We start from the raw sequence: 18295 nt of genomic DNA on the forward strand, positions 1-18295 counted from the left end.
TAAATACAAACAAGTGCAGAGAAACGAGTGTATTTTATTTAAAAGAAAAGCATTAGGGAACATCTCTGTTTACAGCAGAACAGTGACTTTGCGTTAAATAAAAATAAAAAAAACCCATCGCTTCCCAAATATAAAACAATTTCTCGAACATTTCAATGAACACTAAAATGGTAAAAGCTTCATATTACTTCCACAGTAGGCGTAGTGTCTGGTTCCACACCTCATCGCTTTGGCAAGAAGGTGAACATCATCTTTACAGTGTATGAACCCAACACAGCAAGATACTTTGCAAATATTGCACACACTCCTTTTTTTTATATACAGTAATAAACAACTTGGAATATACTATTTGTATGCAATGGCTTTAAATATTCAAAAAACGCTAAGACGTTGAAGTGATTTAAGCTAAGAACGCCTACGTGAGTCACACAGGAGGCCCTTTTTGGAAATTTGCATTTTTGTAGAAATATATCTTCATGTACAGGGAGATGAGCGTCGATGTATGCAGCATATACTGTTCATCAAGACATCAATGCAGTGGCTTATAAAAGTGGAATACTGTACATACAAAAAACACAATGTGAAACATTATCAAAATAAACAAAAATGGGCTTTTGGGAGGTTGGTGGGTGTGATGTAATGACATGCATATTAAAGAACCCAACAGGAATGTCTCTATGGACACCACTGCCCAGTCTTTTCAGGTAGAAACAGGTGAGGGAGTAGACAGAATATGTCTCATCTCTGGCCAAAGTCTGTCGTCACTCCTGCATGATCCCTTTTTTCTTTCTTATAACTTGGCCGCATCCAACACAGTTACCATGCCGTGTGTATACATTAAATAGGTCCAGTGCCTTGGTCATGGTTCACTGTGAAAGATGAAGAGGTGGTCAGAAATGTCTGCGCTTTCCCTTTAAGCTGACCGAAGAGAAGCAGGATCGGGGGTTTCAGAAGTGACGATATGGCATCACCGGCGCTGAGTTCAAGACTGACCCAGGCAAGCATCATACCACAGAGGAAGAGCTGGGGATGCCCTGGATGATGGCACTGGTTGGCGTGCCACTGATGGCGTTAAAGATGTGAAGCGAGTCTGGAAGAACGCTCTTCATGCCATCTTCCACCGGACTGATCTGGATGGAAGGAGGAAGGAGATGTACATGATCACATATTAGATACTTTAGTACCTTAAATACAAGAGAAGCTTTTACTTTAAGTTCGATACTTTGTGGAATATTTGCTTTCTTGCTGAGAGTTAAATGAGAAGATTGACACCGCTCAAATGTCTGTGCAGTAAATATGAAACTACCTAGCTAGCCCGGTTATCTTATCTGAGGTTTTGGATGTAACATGTTTATTAGTGAGCTTTAGTGGTTGGATGTTACCTTTGGACAGAGTTCTATTTTCTAAAAATGTCAAACTATCTTTCATGAAAAGACATGTTTGTGGGTGTAAAACAAATGTAATGCACACACTTTGAAATGTATGCACATACTGTACATATGCACATACAGTTCATACACACACACACGTATATGTACATGCATACATACAAACTGTGCACACGTGCAGAGAAATACACGTCAGCAATTCAAATGAGAAGTCAATAAGTGACTGTTGGTTGAGCCAGCTGCTGCATCACGGGTGTTTACAAAGTAGGAGAAGGAGAATATGTACGTTTAAAGTTTTGATTTGTGAAACATCAGGAGTAGAGCTGAAACAATTAGGCTAATAAATGAATAATAATAATTAGTTGATCAAATTAACTTCTGTAATCAATAAATTGATTCACTGAGTCACTTTTCATGACAAAAATGCCAAACATTTAATGGTTTGTCTGAATATCAGGACGGATGGATGATCTTGGCAAAGATAACGCAGATTTGAACAAATATGTGAACAAAATTTGAGAGAAATAAAGATTTTGAGTGCGTAGATGAACTGGGAGCAAAAACAAACATACTGCGAGGAGTGTGAACATGCGCTCGCTGTGTGAGAATATTTTATGGCTGCTTTCCTATGTATTGAAGGGGTTTAAAGATAAGGCCCGTCTGTGATCTGATTAGACAACGATATCCGTCTATTCAGTGCTTGTAAGGTCAAGAGATGAACCTTAGCTTTAGCAGCTGGAAAAGTGGAAAAGTATGTATTGGCATTAATGTTTCAACCAAGTGCAACATAAAACAGATTCTAGAAATGTTGTTTATAAGACAGAAATTGGTCAAACATGACTGTAATATCAGGATTTGCATGTGGAACATCATATAAATTCAGCCATTTGAGAACAGATGCCTGCGTCTGGCTGAACCAACAGACTCCTAATTGCTTCTTGCATTACCATCCAATCTGCTCATGTCAGCACAAGGGAAAAACAGAGAATGGTGTTATGAAAGAGTGTGTTAATCACATTATCAAACAGTTTATGAATGGCAGGGTACATTACTTGCAACATTAGTTATGAATGAAGTAATTACACTTTAGTTACTGATACCGTGCTTACTTGCTCATGCATGATGATGGACAGCTCTCTGGCTAGGTCTCTATAGTTGGCTTTCATCTCATCATGATACTCCTGCTGATCCTCTTTGATCAGCCGCTCATTAATGCCTAAGCCATGGCCACATGCCTCCACAAAATGCCTGCCCAAACAAACAAAAAAAAAAAAGCATTGTGGCGTGTTAAAAGGAGAATTACACAAAGTAGTGAAACACATTTTCATTTCACGCTCATCTCACCTGAAGACCTCTTTCAACTGTTTGACCTTGTTGTCAGGATATTTCTTGGCACTCGCATCGTCCAGAAAAGCTCGGGCATACGCGAGCGGCCCTGCATTTACCTGAGGGAGGATGCAGGAGCCATGTTATTGTTTTTTTCATGATAGACTTTATTAGTTCACCGTGTTTATGTGTGCATACATGTTGCTGAATAGACGCACCTGGACACAGATGCTGCCCTGCAGTTTGAGCTGCAGCTTGATCATGTCCACGTCACTGGAGGAGCAGAGCTGTTTGATCTCTGCCACCTTCTTGCTCATCTCATCGATGGCCACCTCGATGGGGCTCAGATCGGTGTGGTGTTGATACATCACCGCGATGCGCTTCTTCACGTAGGGGAAACAGTGTGTGGCTGCGGGGACAGAAACACAGCGAGGATTTAATGAAGTGAACAGTTCGCCTCTTAGTTGATGAATCTTTTCTTCTTGCATGTGCTTTTCTATGTTTTACAGCACACGATCCACTCATACGTGTACTGTGCATCTGTGGAAAGCTCTTCGATAATAAAGATAAGGATGTTACGTTGAACTTTAGGATCTCTTGCACCATAAAACAATATAACCGTGATTAGGATTAGGAAAGATCCTTGACAAACTGCTGATATGTTCAAAATCTAATCAAGATTTTACATGCATGCACATGCACCTTTCTGCTGAGTAATGTAATGCCACAAAAACTGTCCCTGTGTGACAGCCCTCCACATAATATAAACTTTAAGCTTGTTTTCCTTTATGTAACAATACAGACAAGGGAGAATTTAGATTATTCAAGATCATTTGTTGCAGAAGACACCAGCATCTTTTTTTAAAGATTAAAGATTTTTTGGCCTTTTATGTCTTTAATGATAGGACAGCTGAAGATAGACAGGAAGCAGGGGGCAGAGAGAGGGGGAGTGACACGCAGTAAATTAGCCGTCCGATGCGGGATTCGAATCGGGGCCAGCTGCAGCAAGGACTATAGCCTCCACACACGGGGCGGCCGCTTAACCCACTACGCTACCAACCGCCCCGACACCAGCATCTTTATTTACAGCTAAGATTTGTTACATAATACTATCAGGTAAATGGCTAAAAGTCAGGATATCTATGCCTCTGCTGCACTAATATTGACATTGTTTTTTAAATCTGTCTCTTGCAAGTCCCCAAATTTACAGAACAGCTATACTAAATCGCTAGAGTATCCCTTTAAGAGCTTATCTTAAATGCCACTGCCACCTACAGCATACTTACTGGTTAATATAGTCCTGCGTTTGCACTGTTCCTCCACCCCGCCTTGCTTTTTGCCTGATATGGTGAAAGGCATCTCAAACACAAAACGACGGATGTTGTGGCTCTTCTCGAAGTCGGTCTTCCTGTCCGTCAGCTCCTTCTCCTCCAGGTAAGGAGTCACATGAGTCACTTGGATATACGCAAACTTGGAGTCCAGGTCTTTGGGGTTAATCTGCAGAGAATACATGTGATTGCAACAGATCAGTGCTCAAGTTTTATAAATCTTCTTGGCCTTATCACAAATGGAATATGAACAAAGTCTTACCCGTCCGGAGTCCTGGATCATTTTCACGTTCTCCTGTCCAAACTTGTCAGAGTACAGTTTAAGGAGCCTCTGAGATATCTCAGACAGAGGGGTGAATTTGGGTTCTTTGTAGATGTACTCTTTACCGTCTTCATCTTCAAAGAAGCCCTAAGTAAAGATAAAACATGATCCAAGTGAATAAAAACAGACAATATTTTTTTTATCTAGTGAGATATAAAGAAGCAAACAGTGCCACGTCAAACCACACATGGGCGGTGAGAGGGAGTCATTCCAACAGTTTGTTAAAATGAAATGATAAAACACTTTTTAAGTCTCAGCTCGGGGGCTGAGATGTTTGTCAGATTCCACAAATACACAATCCTCTATCTAATGTCCAAGCACAGACACAAAAAAAGAGAAGAACTCCACTGCAAGACATCAACTAGTGTCAGTTCAATGACGTGAGACAGACCGAAGGACAGAGGTGAGGGGCACAGATTTCACACTGTCAGTGGGAGCACTCAGATTAGACAGTTGACTTGTATGTAAATGGACCCATGAACTGCCGATGGGGTGAAGCCATGCATTTAACCCATGAGAGAAGAAGTTTCTTACTACGGTTAGGGCTAACACTGAGGCTGGAGTACAGGAGTTAAAAGGCTAGAAGATAAGCAACGCACGTGAAGTAGCACAACACAGCCTGACACACCACAGCAGTCCAACTGTAACGCTGGCTTTCATATTGATTTACCTCAGCCTCTGAGTCAGTAAACTGGTACTGCTACAGGACAGCAGAACATAAAATCATCGTTATTCCATGAGAACTATCTAAATATTATGAATAAATTGAACAGACTACTGCATCCCCAGTTAGACCACCATGTCAAGAGACACATGGATCTCTATTTTAAAAAAAGGGCACACAGGCAGAGGTAACCACACCCAACAAGTTATTTCAAAAGACTTCACAAGATAAGACAACATTGAGGGTCAGTACCAAAATCTTACAAACGTACATCTGTAACACAAAAGCAGAAACACTGGAATGAGTGCAGAAGTGAAAGAGTGCCATGCAACACCAGTTCCAAAAACAAAAAAGCAGCTGTGGTGACTGTTACTGTGACTTGAAGCAGCAAACATGTCTGTCTGACACAGTGCAATGGATTACAGCAGCACCGACACCACACACAGAGACTTAGGCTGCTCAGAGAGGCTACCGCACAACTTACCGCTGCCTTCAAAGAGGACAAAAAGCAGAAAAGGGTATTAGAGTGCATCGTAACAGGCCACTGCATGTGGTCATGCTCTGAAAAAAATATCTTAAGCAGCTCCCATGCACAGTGTGAATTACTTTGCAACACCGGTGACCAAATTAATGTGCGGTCCGTTGAGTTAATGTGAGAAAACCGGACTAACCTGGCCAAAGAAAGCCACTCTGAAGTAGGTGCCGAGCAATCTCTTGCCCGTGTGCATGACCTCCGTCACTTTACTGTATGCACGATGCAGCGTGTCATACAGGTGGGCCAGTTTCTGTGCAGAGTATTAAAAAAAATAATGTTAAAAATCTGAACTTTAATGTCACAGCCTTGGCTAAATTAGTGGGGATGAATGATGATGAAGCAGCCTTGTACCTCAAAGTCCCTGCGCTTCTCATAAATGGGGATTATGAGTTTGTAAATGTCGGAGATGAGCTCGTAGCGCTCAGCTTTCCACAGTCCATCTGCGCACTCCTCCAAAAGCTCCATGAGGACATCCTGAAGAAACAAGACAAAGAAGACAAATAAGAAAGAAAGCACAAACCAAAGCGATCAATATAAAGAATTAAAGAAAAAATGCACATCTGTGTATTCTAGTGAGCTGCTGGCTTGCAGGTAGACATCAGCAGAAATTGTCTTCTTTATTTGGAAGACATCGATATGTGCTGAAACATCGACTCGCAGAATTACAAATAAAAGACTGCACTGGTCATGATATTGAGAAAATATGGCATATCCCCTCCTGAAAAATTGTATCTATACAAGAAATAAACAGTAATTATGTCTCATTTTCATGCTTATGTGATTGATCTACTGTTGGATATTGCAGAAAAGTCTAAATCTGTGCTGAAATACTGACACAGCCAGTTACTTGAATGATTAGATTTTTGGACAGCAAGAGATCAACATAATTATATGCCCCAAACATTATGATACATTCATTTGGCACATGCCTTCTCCAACAAAACAACAGACTGTATCTGAATTCATGTTTATTTGCCTGAAGCACGGCCCACAGCATGGTGATTTATCATTTGTGTTCGCATTAGTCATACACACCTCATTGAAATGGACGTCCTGCATGCCGACGTCCTCCATCATCGCTGCTTCTTCGTCAATGTTTGGAGTCACGACGCGGAACGCCGTGCAGCCCTGCTTGATCATGCCTGCACACGGCACAAACACGAGACAATCTTAGTAGTGATCACTAACGTGGTTCTGAGTATGTCTCAGATGATGATAATACTTGTGACATGTGTGAATAGAGCTGCTGTGTAGCATGTACGTCAAAACAGATTAACAAAGCACCTTTTCTCCGCAGGTATTCTGCCACAAGTGCTGCAACGTGCACGTAACACATGGCCGCCTGTAAACAACAAGAACAGCTCATGTTAGACAAGAAAAGGTTGATTCAGTCAGGATTTGAGTTTTGAAATTGACCAGACACTTTACCAGACAAACAATATTTGAGTCTACCACAAAATTCAACCGATTCAGCCACATAGGCTGAGCTCTTATCACAGACCTCTGACAGGTCTCCGTTCTTCACGTGGATTCGGGCCATGCTGTCCAGCCAGGTCTTGCGTAGTTCAGGCGTGCTGGCGTAAGATTTGGCGAGGCTGTACTGCAGGTCCACCAGCATCTCTGGATCTCTCTCGTGCTCCTTCATCTGAGCCGTAGCCATCAAAACTGTTCTGATACGTTTGGTCAGGTCCTTCACATCTGATGGGAAAGCTGTGTTCTGTTGAGGAACAGGTCAGCTAGTTAAGGAATATATATCGACCTCCAAACCAGAACATAATGCACATGAATGAATTCCCGACCTTAATGGTTTTGTCGCTGTTGGCACAGTTGTTGATTATTGACAGAGACTGCTGGAAGCGGGTACTTCCGATACCAATCACATCAGCTATCAACTGACTGACAGCAATCACCACCTGAAGAAAAGGAGTGACTGATTACTAAATACTGTTGAATCCCTCAAGTCTTACATGTCAGCACTTCAAAAGTCGAAATCTTCCAAATGAAGACAAATTATTTAGTATCAAGCAGATAAAACAATGTTTTCTGAGCTGTTAAACAGGGTGCAGAAGCCCAGAGCTTCATTATTTTTAAAGGCCACAGAAGGAAAATCCCACCTGTAAGTGCGTCCGGACAAATGACTTTCGACTTGTGTAGTCAAAATTGCTCTTCATGAGGAAGTAGAGCAGATGGGCTGCATCGCTGCGGATGGAGCTCAGCTTGGAGTTACAACACTTCAAGATCTCATAGCAGAAAGCAGCGCACATGTCGGCACGCCCTTCATAAAATGTGCAGGGGAACTAGAAGGGAGAAGAAGATGAGCAGGTTATCAGCTACTGTGGACGAGACCAAATTAAAGAGTGTTGTTGTTAGGCAGGCGGCCGACATGCTCCATACCTTGTAGATGAAGGTGCGCAGTGAGGTAAAGACCTGCTTGAGGGCCGTCTCTGACTGATTGATCCGGAGGAAACAGAGGTGGACGTCAAACACCTTCTTCATTAGTGGACTGTGGCCATGGTCAGAGCACAGCTGGGTCTGTGGAGAAAGATAGAGCATTAATAAGGTCTGACATAATTACTGGATAACTTAAATGCTGTATGTTTACAAACGAGTAAATGACGTGTTCTGTCTGTTACCTTGAATCCCATGATGAAGATACTTAGCGTGTCCAGGACAGTCAGGCACACTTCAGTAGCGATGTTCGCCTCCAGGACTGACTGATTTAACACGTCTGCATCCGAGTGACTATAGGCTAAAGAGGACAAAACAGAAAGCTGTAGCCGTTTCATCCCCACTAGTACAACTTTTGACATTTAAATGTCATAACATACCTTAGGGTACATTCAGACAGGATCAGGCGCTACAAAACAAATCTCTGCTGGGTTGTCAGTGGAGTGTGTGGGGATGTGTCTATTTGTCCTGAATGCAACCGATGTGAAACAATCAGGAAATAACTTTATTTCACTGCTTAACGATTTCTCGATGCCGGCGCTCGCTCACTCTCATTCACTGTTTATGTCTCTCAACCAATGCTCTCTCTCCCTCTCTATCTCTCTCAAACCATCAGACACAAATTAAACTTCTTCATGTCACTGAACACTTAAACTTTTATTCCAAAAGTTGGATCAAGCTCAACTTCTCCGCCTCAGGTCGCTGTGTTTTTTCCGCTGTGTGACCCCGACCACAGCCAAAATGCAACAACCCCCGCTCAAATTAATGGAAAATCCTGCCGCAGCGCCGGATCCTGTCTGAATTGTACCCGTAGTGTTAAAGGCAAAGCTGTTGCTTGAAAAATGGAAAATTTCATTATGCTGAAAAGATTAAGTTTCATTCCAAACTGGAACAAAAATGATCGTACTACTTTAAACTAACGAACGGTGACACATCACTGAGGCATGAATTTAAAATTTGGCCACAAACTGTAGCAATGATTTAGTTTGAGCGCCAATGTTTGAAGGAATGAATTTCAGGCAGCATTTTTCTTAAAATATACATATTTATATATTTTGGAATGAAACTCTTCATATTTGACATGAATCACTTTTCTTTCTTTTCTTTTTTTTCCAGAGAATGAAATCAAGTTAAGAGCAGATGAGCTGGCCAGAGGGATGAGAAGACTTTGAAAGCTAATGTTCAGTTAAAATAGGCATGCTCTTAATTAAAAAAAAAACTCAAATTAACAGAGCCAGTAACAGTCTGCAAAATGCCTGCCAGCCTGATACATTCTTACCATGGTCTACAGATATTCCAAGAATACTTGAAATCTTTCTTACACTGAAAACACAAAGAAACTGAATTAAATCATGCCATTTAAAAAAAAAAGACTGAGCACACAGCGTAAGCCCTTTACATCAAATCAATATAATGCTGCACACAGCTACCTTAGCCCCAATTTAATTTAATTTACTGATGATGCACCCAGGTTCTTTGGCTGGGTTCGGATAGATGATGAGCAAGAGTGTGACGTTGATGAAGATGATGTTGAAAAAAAAGCATGAGGAGTCATGGTGAGGAGGCGGAGGAGGGCGGGGCGGGTGGTCCTCTTTTAGAGGATGTTTGATGAAATGTATAGTATGGGGCACTTACTGTGGTTAAAAGTGTATGAGTTATCCAGGCTGCTGAGCTGCTGTAAGCGGGCATGCATCATTCCCGCCCTGTTACGGGACACAGGCAGAGTCTGAGACTTCCGCTCATGTGCTACAGGTCCTGCCCCATCCTGGTTCCTGATGAGGAAACAGGAAAATGTTAGACGGATGGCTGCGTGGTAGCAGAGCCAGAGTTAGTGAAGCAGGTTTGGGTGAATAAGACGCCATTTTACACACTTAGGTGGTGTAAATATCACAGTTTTTGTGTCACACCTTGATTCTATCTAGTTAAATATGTAGCTTGTGGGATTTTAAATGCGTCACGATGAAAACATTCAAACATTTCGGGTGACTTTTACACATATTGTGGCACTAATGCAGTAAAGTTTGGCATGCGTTTTAATTAGATAATTATCGAAGCAGCATTAAAAGCATTAAAGCAAAGTGAGTTACAGCAAACGCCATGCATATGAGAATGAGAGAGACAGATGCTCTACATGAATTTACAGCCAGTAGTTGTGTCACAGCACTGCAACTTGTGTAGGGTGAGAAGATATCATGCATTTAAGAAAGTCAGTTCCACCTTTAGTCTTACCCAAGCAGGAGGTGGGGGGGCAGGAGCCAGGTTTTTATTTCATTATGTTAAACTTGCCAGCATTTAAGTGAATAGAGATAGAAACAGTGGTGGGTGGTTAGAGAGAGTGTGAACACCCAAAGCCCTCTGGGAGTCAAGGCCAGAGCTCCCAGATAGTGTGTGTTTGTTTGGATACATTTTAATCTCAAGTCAGGTAATTGTGCTCTTACATTCACACCATTCAACAGTCACACACATTTTACACTGGATGAGATAAAACGGAGGCGATAAGTAGCTACGTCACTGTCATACGAAGTTTAATGGACAATAACGTACTGCATACAAACTATTGTGTGTGTTCATAATCAGATACAGCTCAGGGGCTATTTATGAAGTTGCCAGTGGGCATGTGGAAAGATTACTGAGTAGCTCATTTATTCATTTGGAATAATAGAAATGAACATGTGATTTAAATCACAAGTGCATCACCAAGTTAAAAGTAATGTATACATAGTTAGAAGTAATGGATAATATAAACTATATATCTCAGCTTAATTAACCCGTACTGCATAATTACACTGCTAAGTTGTAGTAGTACCAAAACAAAATGACCTAAACACTGACAATTCAAATTGTATGAAGAAATGGGAACCACTACTAAAATCCTTCATCAAGAATTCAACTGGATGACAATTGAAGTGGTATTTATGCCGACAACAACATTACCTTGCGATGTATCTCTTTCCCATGTATCTGAACTGATGGAGGCACACCCTGAAAAGAGGAAAGTAAAGTAAAAAATCAGCCACAGTCACATAAATTTCAAGATTTTCTCATAATGTAAGGTTTGTCGTGAAAGCAATCTAGATTAGATTCGACTTTATCGTCACTAAACAAAGTAACAACAAAATGCAATCCAAGACGTCTTACTCGATTAGGGTTAGGAAGTCCATTAGTTCAGTAGATGAAGCCTTGTTCCAGTAGGTGAACAGAGCATCTGGAAGAGACATCGGAGAGACTTTTTTTTTTTTTTTTTTTTTTTGGGACTGTAGACATGTAAGTGAGCTCAGTGTGCAGATATTCACACAAAAAGATCAGACGAGAGTGAGATGTTACCCTCAGACATGCTTTTGAGAACATGTAAGAAGCACATGAGGAGGCTCTTGATCTCTGACTGGTCCAGTTTATCACATCGCAGGAGGGTACTGCCCAGGGCTGAAGCAGGCTGGTTCTGAGGGGACAAAGACAGTCAAATATGTGATCCTGTCAGGGCTCTTTGCTCTGTCTAACTCCTTTTGGTGCTTCTCTCATGAGCGCATTCACCATAGCAATTTTAATATATATTTTTTTAAAGATTTCCTTGTTTATATGCAGTTTTGTGCTCATAGATCAGAGTCTAGAGAACTGAGCGTTGATTGTTTGTGATTTTTAAAAAGTTGGAAAAACTATACAAAAGGGACTTTTAGAGTGGTTATGATGTGATCAATGAGAGTTTTCTGAAGGCGTGGGATTACAGCGGTCAAGCTACACTAGTGGATTCATTCACTCAGACGTTGCAGAGGCTCTACCACTGTGGAAAAAAAAGAAACTGCCGGTGGAAAACAATCACCCAGCTGAAGCAAAAAGAGCAGGGAGAAAACAGAACCACAGCAGGCGAGCGGCAGCTCTACCACAGCAAGGGGGTTGGCGATATACCAAGCACGTTCCTTTGCCAGGAGTTGGTCTAGACATGAAACTGGCTGGGGATGACTTAATGGAAAGCATGAAGCTATGGCTTTGGCTTTGTGATGGGTGTTTTTGGGGGAACTTCAGGGCTTAAGTTGTTTTCCTGAAAAGGTGGGCACAAACTGTAAAAGCAGCCGTGCAGCTATTTTCATACACTTTAGTTTAACTATTACTCATGAGCGTCTTCTTTTTCACTTTTTTGCTGTTACACACAGATCAGGAATAAAAACAGCCTCGACGGAAGATGAAACACACAACAGCAAAATCAAATCTTTTTTCTTTTTTGAGGCTGTCGATTGGTGAAAGCAAAACTGACACAGCACACGTGAGAGGAACTGAAAAAAGTGAGAAATGCTTATCAGCATCTGGAAAAAAAACAGCAGAGACAAACCCTGTGAGGCCCCCTGCAGGTCTACGTTATAACACCAGAGAGCAAACTGAGAATTATATGGCAAAGAAAGGGCTTTAAGGGTTTAGGACACTCTCACACGCACACATACACTCTAACATTCCCAGACGGGACACTCCTTGGAGCTAGGGTGACTATGAAGGAAGGAGGCGTTTTTGTACTTGAAGTGAAATGCTGGGCTGCAGGACGCTCTCTGGCACACAGGGGACAGAGAGCAGGGAGAAGTCCATGGTAACACGTTTGTTGCGCACGGAGAGCATGTTCTCCTCAGTCTCCGTAAAGAAGCGCAGGACATTGGCAGAGTGTCTCCGAACAAACTTTCCCGTCTGCCGTGGCCAGCCGTACAGGTAAGGTAGGGAAGTTAATGGTACAAGTTAACAAGGGGTGACTTTCTGGACTACTTTTGTCATAGGAAGGGGACCTCTGATATGCCTCCCGGGAGGCCTGAATTAGATTTCTAATAAATGTTGGATGAAATCACTTTATAGGTATCTTGAAGTTCTTTCTGAGCTCTACCTTGTCCAGAGAGTTGCCCTTGTCGTTGTGCTTCTCAGGCAGGCTGTTGCCAGAATCAGTGCTGATGAGTGACCCGCGTGAGTCTGCATGGCGCACAGAGTTAATGTTAGGGGTTGAAGACGTGTGAGGTGAAGCTGTCAAACAAAGAAATATATAAAGATATATTAATATAGAAATATGATGTTCTTTTCTTTTAATATTTTTTTTATTTTTCAGTATCATGTTTCCACTCACAGGTGCCAGAGATGACTCCAAAAACATCTTTGTGCAAGCTGGTGTCCAGAAAAGTGCTGGATCTGGGAGGTGTCATCAAAGCGTTGGTGAGAAGTGAATCTTCTCTTCCGTTCTGAGGAAAAAACATGCAACAGTTTAATGGACACAAACACACATAATGTATGAGGCTATGTGTACACTAAGTGTGTGAGGTGCAGGTCTTATGAGGTCCTAAACTCGAATGGTCAGTGTTATATGATGCAGAATTCACCCCAGATCCATCCATTTTCTGTAATCGCATCATCCTCATCACCCTTTTTTGTAAGTAGCTTTGGATAAAAGCGACTAAATGTCTAAATGTAATGAGGGTCATGGATATTACATGCTGGATATTATCCCAGCTGACAGACCAACAGAGGCAAACTCACACAGAAAGACCCCAGACGAGGTTCGAATCAGGAACTTTCTTGTTATGAGGCAAGACCGTGCCCTTAATGTAACACCCTATCTACCAACATGCAGGAACTCAAACAGCGTCTACCTGGTCTACCCAGAGAGAAGCAATAAATACAACTTCAGGTTGCTCTATCGTATTAACAGAAAGTGACGTTTTAAAAATTGTAGAAATTCAGTCTAGAATGGTAAGAGTCAAGCAATTAATTGATTAAAACATGTTTTGTAATTCAGAATCCACACCACAGTTTATGTCCTGGCTGAAAATTAAGTTTTATTAATGATGTAACCGACTATTAATGGTGACACTGTTTAACACTGTTTATTTGCATTTCTTGAACAGTGTATTACACCAGTGGCAGCACAGTGATGGCAGTGGTTAGCACTGTCACCTCGCTGGTTTGAATCTCAGGGGCCTTTCTGTGTCTGGAGTTATTCCCATATGTTCGCTTGGATATGGGTATAGATGCCAGGAAGAGGGTTGTGTTATGAAAGAAAGCTATGTGTAGCAGATAAATATTTTTAAAAACAGCCACTAGGTGGCTCCCTTACATTGTTAGACTGGTTGATGGTGAAGGGGGATACTTCCTTCACGTTCAGCCTGTTGACGTTCTCCTGGAGCAGACCAAACAAGGGCAAGTATAGCGTGGCCAACCTGGCCTGCTGACTCTGAAAAACAAATTAATCTCTCAGCAGAATTTCTCAGGATCTCACACACACACACACACACACACACACACACACACACACACACACACACACTGGAAGTGCAGAGGGAATAAGGAAGAGAGACAGAGGTAAGAAGGCGCTGCTTACTTTGGAGGTGTAGCGGTCATCAAATGTGTGTTTTATCATCAGAGCCTTCAGCACCTGGATGGCTACCTGACGAATCTCCCTGAACTCCTGCAGACCTGCACTGACCTCCCTGAGCAGCAGCCCGACCAGGAAGTGGTTCTTACAGAAGTCATCTGTCAGCGAGTAATCCAGCTGGAGGTCTGAGGGGAGGAAGAGGAGGATGAAGTAAGTGAAGGATGTGAAAGGAAATTAATCACGAGCAGTGCCAAACAATGAGAACTGATTAAATAACAAGCTGGAGCAATGATATGTATCACAAGAAAACAGGAAGAGTATCCAGTGTGGTGATGGTATTCAAATCTGGTGAACAACTTTCTTGTTGACGCCCATCAAACAATTTACATGAGGATTTGTACAACGACAGCTGTTCACAGATGGTTTCCAACATCATTTAAAAGAAGTAAAGCAATCCCAAGTCACACGGAAAGATTCCCCCCATAATGACTCCAAACCACCTTCAGACAAGAAAATAAAACTCCTTGTGAACAGTATAATCTAATCCATAATCTCAGCACAATGTCATGAAGAGGATAGATAAATCATGCCACATCAACCAGGATGTGGCAAAGCTGGATTTGAGCTCAGATTTTGGGTCATTTTACCCAAATGATTAGATCGTCTGCTCTTTTTTGGAGAGGACATGCAAAGCAGCACACCTTCGCACCTACCTACCAGTATCGTACGACTCCACCGTATCATACGGAGATAAAAAAGCTAATTGAGGAACACAAAAAAGAAGTATGTTCTGTAAAATTAAAAGACTTTTAAATGAGGTGTAGAATAAAGTAGAATTATTTTTATTTCTGTTGACCTTTGAGAGTAAGGCAGAATATTCTTCTCCAACACTGGAACTTAAGTGAGCTACCATCAGGCTCAATACTCAAACACTCACCTTGAAATCTCAGTATTCTTCCCTTTCCAAATGGCATCGGCAGGTTTAAGGGGACGTAATGCTCGTGGTTGCACACGACACGCAGGAACTCAAACCTGAACTCAAACAGCGTCTGCAATTTAAAAACCAACAGAAGTCAGTGAGACAACACGAAACAACACCTTCTTGTCCAAAACATATGTGCAGCATGGCTTGATATCCTCCATAAGGAGGCTTCTTTTTAAAATATCAGTGTACCTTTGGGTCTCCGGGCATAAAACAGTTGATGTAGTTGTTGATCTGCTTGAACGCAAAGCCTCTGTCCATCAGGTTGAAACAGCGCTACAGAAGGATCAGAGAAAGAGGTGCCGTCATTATTCAGAGCGAATAAATAAATATGTAGAACAAGAACATGAGAGTTGCAGGAATTGCGGCTCCTGACCTTGATGAAGACTGCTAGACTGTGGTTGGCGTTCCTGGCAGCATCCAAGTTGTCTTTGTATTTCTGAGTGATGTGTGGCATCATCATGTTGACCAGTGTCTCCACAGTGTGATGGAAGGCTGCCGAAAAGCGCTGATTTCTGGACAGCTGTAGGGTATAAGTCAAATGCTACACCTCAGTTTACATTTAGTTGACGCTTTTATCCAAAGTGACTTACAAAAAAGGGAAAGAATCACGCTGCAGTGCAACAAGCACATGTTATAGTGAGAAGAGCTGGGTCTTCAGGAGTTGTTTTTTTTTTTTTTTAAAGGTAGAGAGAGACGCCCCTGATCTGGTAGGAACTGGTAGCACGTTCCACCAACGGGGAAAACAGACGAGAAGAGTCTGCATTGCCCTGAGTGTACGGATGGCAGAGCCAGACATGGTTCACTGGAGGAGTGCAATGGTCGGGAGGCATATGTCTGTATAAGGGCATTGAAGTGGGTGGATGCAGGACTGGAGATTACTTCATGACCTTTTGGGTTGACTGAACACCGGGCGCGCTGCTGCTTTCTGGAATTCAGTTAAAGGGATAAGTCTGGTGATATTCACCATGGCAAGACTAGTACTGAAAGAAGAAAGTGAAGCCAAAGCCTGATATAGTTCATCTCTTTGTGTCTTAGAGCTACACCGTTGTTCAAAAAAACTATTAAAAACACATCAAGAAATCATTAGATTTACATGGGCGCTGCACTTTATCTTAAGTCAACACAACATACACTGTCCTGCTGCCAAAAATATTTACAAGCGCATAAAATGTGTATTATTCCCTGGGTGAAAATAGTCCCCAATAAATATACTACATACTCCTGTTAGAGTAACATGTTAAAAAAACTAAAATACCCTACTGTTTTAAAAGTTTGCTCCTTTTGCGCCCCATTTTAAAGTGTAAGTGGAGAGAAGTTGAAAAGTACTGAGTACTATTTTCACAGTATTTGTTGACACTAGAAAATAAAAGCTGACCATCACCAGCTCTGTACTGTGACTGAAACTTCACAGTTTCCAGCCTGGTATGACCTCTCTTTTGGAGCATTTATTTGCTTTCACCGCAGCCCTCCACATTGTGCCAGTGTGAGGTTAAACACAGGCTTGTGGTTGCTTACGGGGTACGAACAAATGCAGCCAATTAAACTGCACAACAGTGTGGGACAGACTGTGGATACAAAATACTTTGACTGTGGTGCTGTGGCTGTCCGCAAGACTTGGAATGTTGTAAACTACCTAAAGCTGTAATAAAGCAAACACGAGCAGACACCTCTGAGTCAAACACACATGTTGCAGCAGACTTACCTTCACTTTGCAGCTTTCAATCAAGTACTGAGCCATGGACTTGACTAAGGCTTCAAAGAAATACCAGGAGTACTGTGGGGCAGACAAACATCAATCAGAGAACAATAAAATGGAAATTCATGCCAGTTATAACCAGACACCATGCAATCCTTTGAAAAAGTACAAATATGTTACCTTGAGGAGCTTGTTACTCGTGAGGAAGTCAGTAGAAGGTTTTAAGATGGCAGTCATGGCTTTAGCCAGCTCCTCATGCACTGTTCGGGTGGTGGAGGATGTGTATGGCTCAGTCTTGAATACAAACTGTGTAAGACACATGCATACATGATATGAGAATCCCTTTGTGCAAACACAAAATGTGGATGGTGAGTCTCGATATGTGAATTTTACCTTCACATATGATCTCAGGTAGTGCTCCAAACCCTCCTCATGGCACTGGGCAACAATGTGAATCATGACTCTATAAGGAAACAATGGAAAAAAGAAAGCCTGGGTGAGGAAATTAATACAAATAGAGGCAGCTGGAGGCCTCCTTTATTAATGTTTTGTGAGCAACTCATGTTTAATGTCATTTAACATTTTTACTGCAGAGTTCTTGTACACCAGAGTCTTAAAAACTCTTCATAGAAACAATTAAAGCAGCTAATTTACATAAAAAGAGTTCTCTTGCATGCATGAATATGATATTTACAATTACATATCAATTTGTTTATCATAATTTACATGAAATAACTTGAATTTTAAGTTGTTAAGTCGAGGGATTGTGTCAGAGAATCTTGCCTGGTAACGTTGACTGCCACATCCTCTTGGGTGGCACTGGTTAGCACCCTAAATAACTGATTCAGGGTGGTGGGCAGGAACTTGATCATCACATGACTCTCCATGGCATGAAGACTCTGAGGGTAAAACATCAGATGGGTGTGTTTATGAAGAGTTTGACTGCAAAGCCCTTCATGCAAAACAAGAAGATTAAATGTGGAAAACAGTGGCGTTGTCTTCCTTCTACACCCCACCAAAGAGCACAGAAGGCTAATAAACCCTATCGTGCGGAGAAACTAATTTGATAACAATAACAACAACAGGAGGAGGATGTGAGTGACCAACGCTGCGCTAATCACCTTATGTCTTATGCTTCAGTTGCCTTGAGCATGGCAGAGTGTAGGTATCCGTGCATCAGTGCCTGTGCACAGGAAACTAACACAAAGCCTGCCAAGTAATTTGGCAGACCTCCCGTTAGACCCTCTGGCCATTGTTTGTGTTCACTGC

At 41.9% G+C, this 18295-nt stretch overlaps 1 protein-coding gene across 14 annotated transcripts in view; it reads right to left on the reverse strand.

Annotated features, from left to right (window-relative positions):
• Positions 1-14: 14 nt before the first annotated feature.
• Positions 15-18295, reverse strand: part of LOC104922681 (dedicator of cytokinesis protein 9) — a 74418-nt gene continuing 56137 nt past the window's right edge. For 2 of the 14 annotated variants that reach the window (XM_027290936.1, XM_027290942.1), the window contains exons 24-55: positions 17810-17925; positions 17420-17489; positions 17207-17332; positions 17033-17104; positions 15704-15850; positions 15520-15603; positions 15283-15394; positions 14352-14530; positions 14088-14204; positions 13104-13215; positions 12870-13003; positions 11336-11450; positions 11150-11216; positions 10946-10993; positions 9647-9783; positions 8197-8312; positions 7958-8095; positions 7678-7860; positions 7363-7476; positions 7065-7280; positions 6848-6905; positions 6599-6705; positions 5915-6037; positions 5700-5813; positions 5513-5518; positions 5035-5064; positions 4305-4451; positions 4001-4211; positions 2933-3123; positions 2733-2833; positions 2498-2636; positions 15-1130 (exon numbers count right to left, since the gene is read on the reverse strand). In XM_027290936.1, the coding sequence (XP_027146737.1) occupies positions 1005-1130; positions 2498-2636; positions 2733-2833; positions 2933-3123; positions 4001-4211; positions 4305-4451; positions 5035-5064; positions 5513-5518; positions 5700-5813; positions 5915-6037; positions 6599-6705; positions 6848-6905; positions 7065-7280; positions 7363-7476; positions 7678-7860; positions 7958-8095; positions 8197-8312; positions 9647-9783; positions 10946-10993; positions 11150-11216; positions 11336-11450; positions 12870-13003; positions 13104-13215; positions 14088-14204; positions 14352-14530; positions 15283-15394; positions 15520-15603; positions 15704-15850; positions 17033-17104; positions 17207-17332; positions 17420-17489; positions 17810-17925 (3756 nt within the window). In that variant the 3' untranslated portion in view covers positions 15-1004. Of the gene's footprint in view, positions 1131-2497; positions 2637-2732; positions 2834-2932; positions 3124-4000; positions 4212-4304; positions 4452-5034; positions 5065-5512; positions 5519-5699; positions 5814-5914; positions 6038-6598; positions 6706-6847; positions 6906-7064; positions 7281-7362; positions 7477-7677; positions 7861-7957; positions 8096-8196; positions 8313-9290; positions 9335-9646; positions 9784-10945; positions 10994-11149; positions 11217-11335; positions 11451-12869; positions 13004-13103; positions 13216-14087; positions 14205-14351; positions 14531-15282; positions 15395-15519; positions 15604-15703; positions 15872-17032; positions 17105-17206; positions 17333-17419; positions 17490-17809; positions 17926-18295 lie in introns of all 14 variants that reach the window. The other 12 variants (XM_019274190.2, XM_019274191.2, XM_019274196.2 and 9 more) reach the window with 9 other exon arrangements.

This window comes from Larimichthys crocea, chromosome XVIII, assembly GCF_000972845.2.
Source record: "Larimichthys crocea isolate SSNF chromosome XVIII, L_crocea_2.0, whole genome shotgun sequence".
NCBI lineage: Eukaryota > Metazoa > Chordata > Actinopteri > Sciaenidae > Larimichthys > Larimichthys crocea.